At 35.8% G+C, this 7,437-nt stretch overlaps 1 protein-coding gene across 2 annotated transcripts; it reads left to right on the top strand.

The window, feature by feature from the left end:
* Window positions 1–1,510: 1,510 nt before the first annotated feature.
* On the top strand, window positions 1,511–7,037 carry LOC146562430 (arrestin domain-containing protein 3-like). Of its 2 annotated transcripts, XM_085294158.1 has the most exons (7): window positions 1,511–2,009; window positions 2,088–2,154; window positions 2,879–3,026; window positions 3,917–4,019; window positions 4,130–4,395; window positions 4,541–4,635; window positions 5,582–7,037. In XM_085294158.1, the coding sequence occupies exons 1-6, from the start codon at window positions 1,739–1,741 to the stop codon at window positions 4,631–4,633; spliced, it is 948 nt and encodes a 315-aa protein (XP_085150284.1). In that variant the 5' UTR covers window positions 1,511–1,738; the 3' UTR covers window positions 4,634–4,635; window positions 5,582–7,037. The 2 variants fall into 2 exon arrangements, with proteins under 2 accessions (XP_085150284.1, XP_085150283.1); XM_085294157.1 differs by having other exon boundaries at window positions 1,511–2,154.
* The last annotated feature ends 400 nt before the right edge of the window (window positions 7,038–7,437 follow it).

Raw genomic sequence — 7,437 nt, 5'->3', positions numbered from 1 at the left:
GTCAGGCTAGTTCAACTACAGTCATGTCAAGGAAAGCCTGCTCTCTTTCAGTTCTCGATGCAAGACATTAAAAAAGCGAAGTACAAAACATGACATATCACACCATGTTATTATTTATTTAACAGAAACTGAGCCAAAATTCAGAAGCAGTGTGCAAAAAGCTAAGTACACCTTTACTGCTTTCATAGGAATTAAAAGGGTAAGTAGCAGACAGGTGGTGCTAATCAAATGCCAACTGATCATCAGCAAGTGTGAGCGCATCTAAAGCAGGGGTTTTAGCAGTTTGTGGGTCTGTGTTAACACAATGCCAAGCAGGAAAGACATTACATTGTTACTGCACATCAATCTGGGAAGTGTTGTAAAAACATTTCCAAACAATTTGAAGTTAATTATTCATAAGTGAAAAATATATATATAAAACATTCTTCAGTGTCAAACTTGCACTTCAAATTTTGATTAATGTTCATCATTAAGAAATATACTTGCTTTGAAATATGAAAGTGTAAGTCTCTTAACAACCTTGATGATGATAGTTTTTTCTAAATGTTTCATTGTGGATACAGTCTGTCTCCTCTTATAATAAGAGATCACATTTAGATTAGAAAAACACAGTTAATTAGACAGATGAGAAAAGCAGTACCTCGAGGCCAAAACGTTATTTTGAAGCATGGAAGAGGAAGAAAAGCAAAAGGGAAAAAAAGGGATTTGGTTGTGTAACCCAATAATACCTGTGTAGACAGATGATTTTATATTATATACAGTGCTCAGAAAATTCACAAAGCCTTCTGTCAGAAACACAGGAAAACAAATATTTTACAAAAACTTTATATTGTTATTTACTTACTATTTTTTTTCAGCTTTTGTAAAAATGTTAACTTAAACAACAAAACAAAACAATAATTGTAACACAATAATAATAATAAAAAAATAAAAATAGATTAAAAATATATAATTTTGATTAAACAGCTGGAGAATACTGGTGTAGTTATTTTGGATATTACCAGTACTGTTAATTTATGTCAGCTGTGGGGCATAAGCATTGGGTGGTGCTCTAATAAATTGGTTGTACTGTGTATTATAACTGTTTCTTACAGTCTCCAGTTTGTCAGAAGAATGCTATCAATGGAAACCAATCTAATTTAATTTAAAAAAAAAAATAATCTACATAAGAAATAAACTATGTAATGTAAGGAAAGATCCATCAAATAAAATAAATTAAGTAATTGAATAATAATAAATTAAATAGTCGTAAATTACAATCAGTGATATTTCCATAAGAAAAAAGTTAATCACACATAAGTTAATACATTACAGCAACACGTCAGGGATGTTACAGCTTCATAAATATGAATATTTATCAAAACAGGCTCAACTCATATTTACTAAAAGTAGATTAGTTACTTTCATGTAAAAACAACAACAACAACAAAGGTGGTTGTGAATATCTCAAATGTAAAAGTAACGGGAGCTAAATGGAGAACGAAAAGCGACAACTTTAAAATGCTTTTTTTTTTTCATTTCGACGGATCCACGGAGGTCACGGAATACTTGACCCGTGACCCCGCCCAATGTCAGGGCGATCCCCCCGGAGTAACGTGTCGCCTACGCAGTTTTATTTTTGTTGATTAGAAAAAAGTTATTCGATTCGGCTGTTCTCACTTTCTGTCTGATTGCATTTATCAGACGTATTAAACTTTTTCTTTCCTGTAAGACTTGTCTTTAGTTTTGTTTCTCTGCGATGTTCGAGCAGACAATCCGAAATTTCAAAATCAATTTTATCAGGCACGATGGACGAAATAGTTTTTCCAGTGGCGACCAAATCATAGGTCACATCTCTTTTGATCTGACAAAAGAAACAAAGATCACTTCAATAACAACGAGGCTGAAGGGAAACGTGAATGTGCACTGGACCGCCGGAGGAGGTGGAGGGAAACAGGAAACGAGGAAACGTTACTCTGCAAGGCTGGACTTCTTCAACTTAAAAGGAGTTATTTTGCAAGAAGACAGGGGTATGCTGTTACTGGTGCTGTTTGGACGCAGTGATACATGGCAAACAAACAGTCACTGTCTTTGTCCTTTTCTTATAGCTACTCGTGGGACAAAACTTCAACTCGGGACGCATGTGTATCCGTTCACATGTCAGCTCCCACTAGGGTGTGTATGACCATTTAACTGTGAAACACCCACTAGCGTGTGAAGCGTTTTACTCAGGGAGGCATGCTGACAAAAGTCTTTACCCCCTTCCTGATTTCTTAGTTAGTTTGTTTTTTCATCAAACAAATTTTAATAGACAATGATAACCTTTAAAAAAAATGCTAAATGCATTTCTATTTGTTAAATCATGAATGAACGGTGAATAGCCATGTTATTTTGGAAAGCTGAGTTTAAGTTCACAAAAAGCACCCAGACCTGATTAGGCGTGTTGAATGAAGATATCACTAAAACAGAACGTGTCTGACAAAGTCAAGCAGGCTAAAAGATTTAAAAACGAAGTCCAGTCCTCGAGGGCTGGTGTGTCCCCCCCTTAGATCTTCATTAAAAGTGCATTTTGTATTTACTTGAGTTATATTTGTCTGCTATTAAATTTGATTGCCGATTTGAAAAATGCAAGTGTGACAATTATGCAAAAAGCTAAGAAATCAGGAACTGTAGATTTGACTTAAGTAAAGAGCCACTGTTAAAAATGAAGGGATTTTGGTAGATATAAGATAAGAATGGGCCCTTGGTTTTTAAAATCCAAAACCTACAACTTGTGTTGTAGTTCAACCTTTTGATTCATTAACATAATGCTTACTTTTATTGTTTATTGTAAAACTGTTGAATTTGTATGCGCCTGAATCACTTTTTTTTCTATCTTTTCTATTATTTTGCATCCCAGAAACTTCCCATCGTCCTTTCATGGGGTTCACGGAAAAATAGCATATACCTTGACAGTGGGCATTAATAGACCGTGGCGTATGTCCAAGGACTTTGTGACAGAGCTTAAGTTTGTAAACCACATTGATACCAACCAGCCAGGGTTGAATGTAAGTGGTGCATTTTCAGATGAATCAGCTGAGGAGTCCTTGTTTTTGTTGCAGTGTCTGCAGTTTCTCTGTAATCAAACTGATATTTCTCACAGGCCTCCCTAAGTACACCTTGTTCGACTAATTGTCCCAGGAATCCTTTTAAGTGAACCAAAATTTGAAATTACTTGCCACACCTATGTTTTTCCTGCATTCACAACTCAATATGTTGACTTTGAAAAAGCTCTGCAACCCCAGGTTTGCTTTGTTGTACTTTCATTCAACCCTATGGGAGCAATTATTGTACAAGAATGATTCAGAGTTGTCTAACTGCATTTAGAGACAATTTACATCTTTAAAATCTGATTATGTTCCAGTCGTAACCAACACAGACTGAATGACCACTATTATATTGAACCTTGTATTGTGCTTCAGTTGTTCATGTTCTCAGACGTATTTTTCGAATAAATGGACACAAACCAGACTGTACACAAGCTCTCACTTCTAATAAATGAATCCCACCGAGGCTCTGAGTAACTATGGGACCAAAAGTGATGAATTTAAGATTTTTGGGGTTTTTTTTGTTACTGTAACTATAGCAAATGTTGGATATGTTTGGAGTTTTATACGGTTCCACCATGCAATGCCAAAGGAACCTGAGCTGCTACTGCAAATATGCAGTGAAACAGAGAATGATGGGATTGCTCCATTTCTTCATATTATTCTAAAGCCATTGTTTGATTGATTTGGTCCGCTGATGCTCATTTTGTGCAACTTTTTCTGCATAAGAGTAATAAATAGGTGTTGATTTCTCGTAATCCCAAAACCAAAACAGTGTAGTATTGGTATATTACACTTTTATTTATTTTTTTTTTTATCTGTGGCACTATCAGTGTGTTGTTTTTCTGCAGGCGCCACTCTCAGGTTCAAACAGCGTGACACCGTGTAGCTTGTGGTGTAACTCCAGTCCCGTCACTCTGACAGTTAGTGTAGCGACGAAAGCTTTCACCCCTGGTATGGTTTCCATCCATCAGATAATCGTTTTATCTGTATAATCAATAATAATAGCTAAGTTTGAAGAATTTGATTGAAATAACTTGCCACTTTGTCTTTTCTTCCACTAGGCGAAACAGTGAAAATATTTTGTGAATTTAGTAACCCTTCATCTAAAACAGCTACTCCGAAGGTGAAGCTGCAACAGAAACAGACTTTCTACACCCACAGTAAGCGCAACAGGAAGATGGCTATCAAAACTTTGGCGTGTGTGTCAGGAGAACCTGTTGGTGCTCAGGTTTCTTATGTACGCACTGAGATCATGCTCGCTATTCCCTCGTCTGCATCTTTAACCATCTCAGAGTGCAGCATTCTGGTTGTTGATTACATTATTGAGGTTAGTACCTGTGATGGGTTGAGAAGTCATGGATGTATTGATAATCCAGTTTACCTCAGCTGTTCAGACAGCAAAAGCCTGTTTGGATCCATTTCTTTTTTTATTCATTAAAATCTAATGAGCTTCTGTTTTTTGTTTCCTGCAGGTTAAACTCCACGTAGGAGCATTGGATGAGGTCGTTGTGCTGTTTCCAATCATCCTGTGTGATACCCCCGTGCAAACTTATCCCCCAGTGTGATTGTAAGTAAAATTTGTTTCTACTATTACAAGATAATAATACATGATGCAGAATGGTATGATGTTGCATTGGGGGTGGCCTTTTTTTCCACTTGTGAGTTTTAAATGTTCACAGCTTAATGTCGATTTAATATTGTATTAAAATGTCTCCCTTTTGGTCAAAATGCAAAACATCATCTGTGCACCGCAGTCTTGACGAATAAGGCAATAACAATAACTTGGGGAAGAAGAATTATGCATTGTCATGAAAAAAAAATCTGTGTTCACAGTACTCAGGGGTTAATCTGACAGAATTCATTGAGGCATTTAAACATTTACTCTTCAGTGTTGTCACAGTATGCTGTGTGTCGATTAGAGAGCGATAAGGACCCATAGTTTCAGACACAGATGGTAGAGCTTCATAGAAAAAGGTGAGCCATTTATTTGAATTGGTACAAAGTTCAATAAACAAAATAACAAAGCCCAAAAATTAATAAAAACATAAATCTAGTAAGACCATGAAGATATTCAAAAAACAGAAATCAAAGGAGAACACAGATGACTCAACAATGATGAGACTGTATATACATACAGGGGCTTGGTTAGGAATTGAGGATGGCAATGAGGAGATAATTAAGACATTTAAACACAAAGCAAAGCTCACAACAAGACACAAGAGGAAGCGAGTTAAATAGTTCGAATAGCAACATAATGGTTTGATTCCATCCCTACAAACCTGTTAGTTGTTTTTTTTCTCAGTCTAACTGTAAATAAACTCTGGAATTAATTGCAAACCAAATTTTAATCTTAACTTTATAGACAATTTTTTTTGAACATATTTTTTTAAAGAAATTAGTGAATGTATTTTATTTCATAGCACATATACCATGAGAAAAATCTACTTTTACCTCAGCATTGACTTACAGCGAGCATGATATTTTCACAAGCTTTTCATTTTTCCTTTGTGCAGCAACACAGGGTGTTTTTGAGGATCCACATGGAGCATATCACCACTGCTCTTCCTACACGTGTTACTGTTCATATGCCATTCATATGTTGATGACATGCAGTTGTACATGTTAATTTCCTCTGATGACCTCGATGCATCTTTCATTTTATCTTAACCATTTTTTTTTTACCTGTTTACCTTTTTACTTTAAATGACTTAGATACTGTTTGTGCTAGAGACAAGTTGTAAACAGTTTACAGTTTCTTTTAGTCTGCTTCAAAGCTTCCTGATATCTGGTGTATTGTAAACGATACACCAGATATCCCTGTAAACTGGGATATCTGGTGTATCATTGAAGCACAAAGCATTCACAAGCTACTGCTGTCTGATCACTGATAGAAAAATCAGAAAAATTGTTTGATGAATTGGTTAATGAAGATGATACAGCCTATCACCATTTGAGTAGGCATAAATAATTAAAATATTTTGCCAAATATGACTGGCTATACTAATTATGTGTTACCTTAACTTTACATTTTCATGTTGATAGTAGATTGAAGTAATACACTCAAAATCCTTTCAATAGTCAATAGAGCACCTTTATGCTTGTGTTCCTAGTACGGCGATGACTTACTCATTTATTAAATCCCACTAAGGCCTTTAAGGTCATCAGGCAGAGGTCTTGTAACAACACTCAGAATAAGATCCAAATCTGGTGCGGGTGGTTTCAGCACTCGCTCTTACAGAACTTCAAATATATTCCCACACCTGTGTCAGAAAACTGTGTATATTTGTATGCTTTTATGTGTCTGTATGTGTGTTTATGCTTGTTGTACAGTTTATTACATGTGTTATGTGTTTTGAGTGTTGTGTTTGATGTACATCAGGTTTATGCTTTATAATCTCATATATGCCACTTTTAAAAAAATCATCCCTACAGCCGTCTGTTACCAATTTTCACGTTATTGTGAATGTATTTGTATAAGGTGTGCTGTACTGCAAAGCTGCCATGGTGCGCATTGGCTAGACGCGACGTCACGAGTCACAGCGCATATCACTGCATTCGGGTGAAGGTCAATAAGTGTTGGTGTAAGTTTAATAAAATCCTTGACCTTTCCATCTCTGAGAAAATATGTGGTGGCTGTCAGAAGTTTAATAAATCATACTATGGAGTTTCTAACACTAAATTTTCATGGAGAGAGCCAGTATAGACTGCAAGACTGGAGGAGAATAGCCAGGTAAAGGATGTTAAAACTGGAAAGTCTTAGAATTGGAAATCTTTCTTTCCATCTACATGATGTGAATAGTCTGTGGCGAAGTTTTTCATCATAGTGACTGAAGAAAAAGGAGACTTGTGTAACAGTGTCATAGTCCAGTTTTGGACAAATTATCAAATTTATAAATTTATATGTACATATTCACAAACGCTGCATGTTATATTGTCATCATTTGCATTTCAACTGTTTATAAAAATAAAAACAATTAGTAGAACACGTGTGTGTGTGTGTGTGTGTGTGTGTGTGTGTGTGTGTGTGTGTGTGATGTATTTCTTACTCTTAAAGATGATGTGGTGTATCTTGATGGTAATATTTGGGCCAATGATTAGGTCAGTGTATCTACAAGTAATCACTGTAACATTTTGCCTCTTGGGTCTTTGTGATGCTGGCAAGAAGGGATACTCATAATGTGGTCATCCCAGGAGACATCCAATCAGAAGATAGCCTGCTTAAAGGGAGGGTTGTCTACACAGTAGAAATAATAGATTTTACTGCTTATAAAGATTATTTTTAACTTTGAATTAAGCAAAGGAACTCCAGTGCAAAGTTAGAATAAGGAGCTTGTTAAACAAAGATTGATGGGAAAACTACCAAAAGTGG

This window comes from Mchenga conophoros, linkage group LG12 (genome assembly GCF_057382185.1).
Source record: "Mchenga conophoros isolate Kocher_MC1m ecotype Shallow Benthic linkage group LG12, M_conophoros_male_GT1.1, whole genome shotgun sequence".
In the NCBI taxonomy this organism is placed as follows: domain Eukaryota; kingdom Metazoa; phylum Chordata; class Actinopteri; order Cichliformes; family Cichlidae; genus Mchenga; species Mchenga conophoros.
This window is presented reverse-complemented; position numbering and strand designations above follow the sequence as displayed.

What these genes read in the sequence shown, in the direction of transcription:
- LOC146562430 (XM_085294157.1), top strand. Translation starts at nt 1,739, where the DNA reads ATGTTCGAGCAGACAATCCGAAATTTCAAAATCAATTTTATCAGGCAC. An exon ending in ACATGTCAGCTCCCACTAGG is followed by an intron (nt 2,155 to 2,878) that starts GTGTGTATGACC and finishes TTTGCATCCCAG; the next exon opens with AAACTTCCCATCGTCCTTTC. An exon ending in GACGAAAGCTTTCACCCCTG is followed by an intron (nt 4,020 to 4,129) that starts GTATGGTTTCCA and finishes TTCTTCCACTAG; the next exon opens with GCGAAACAGTGAAAATATTT.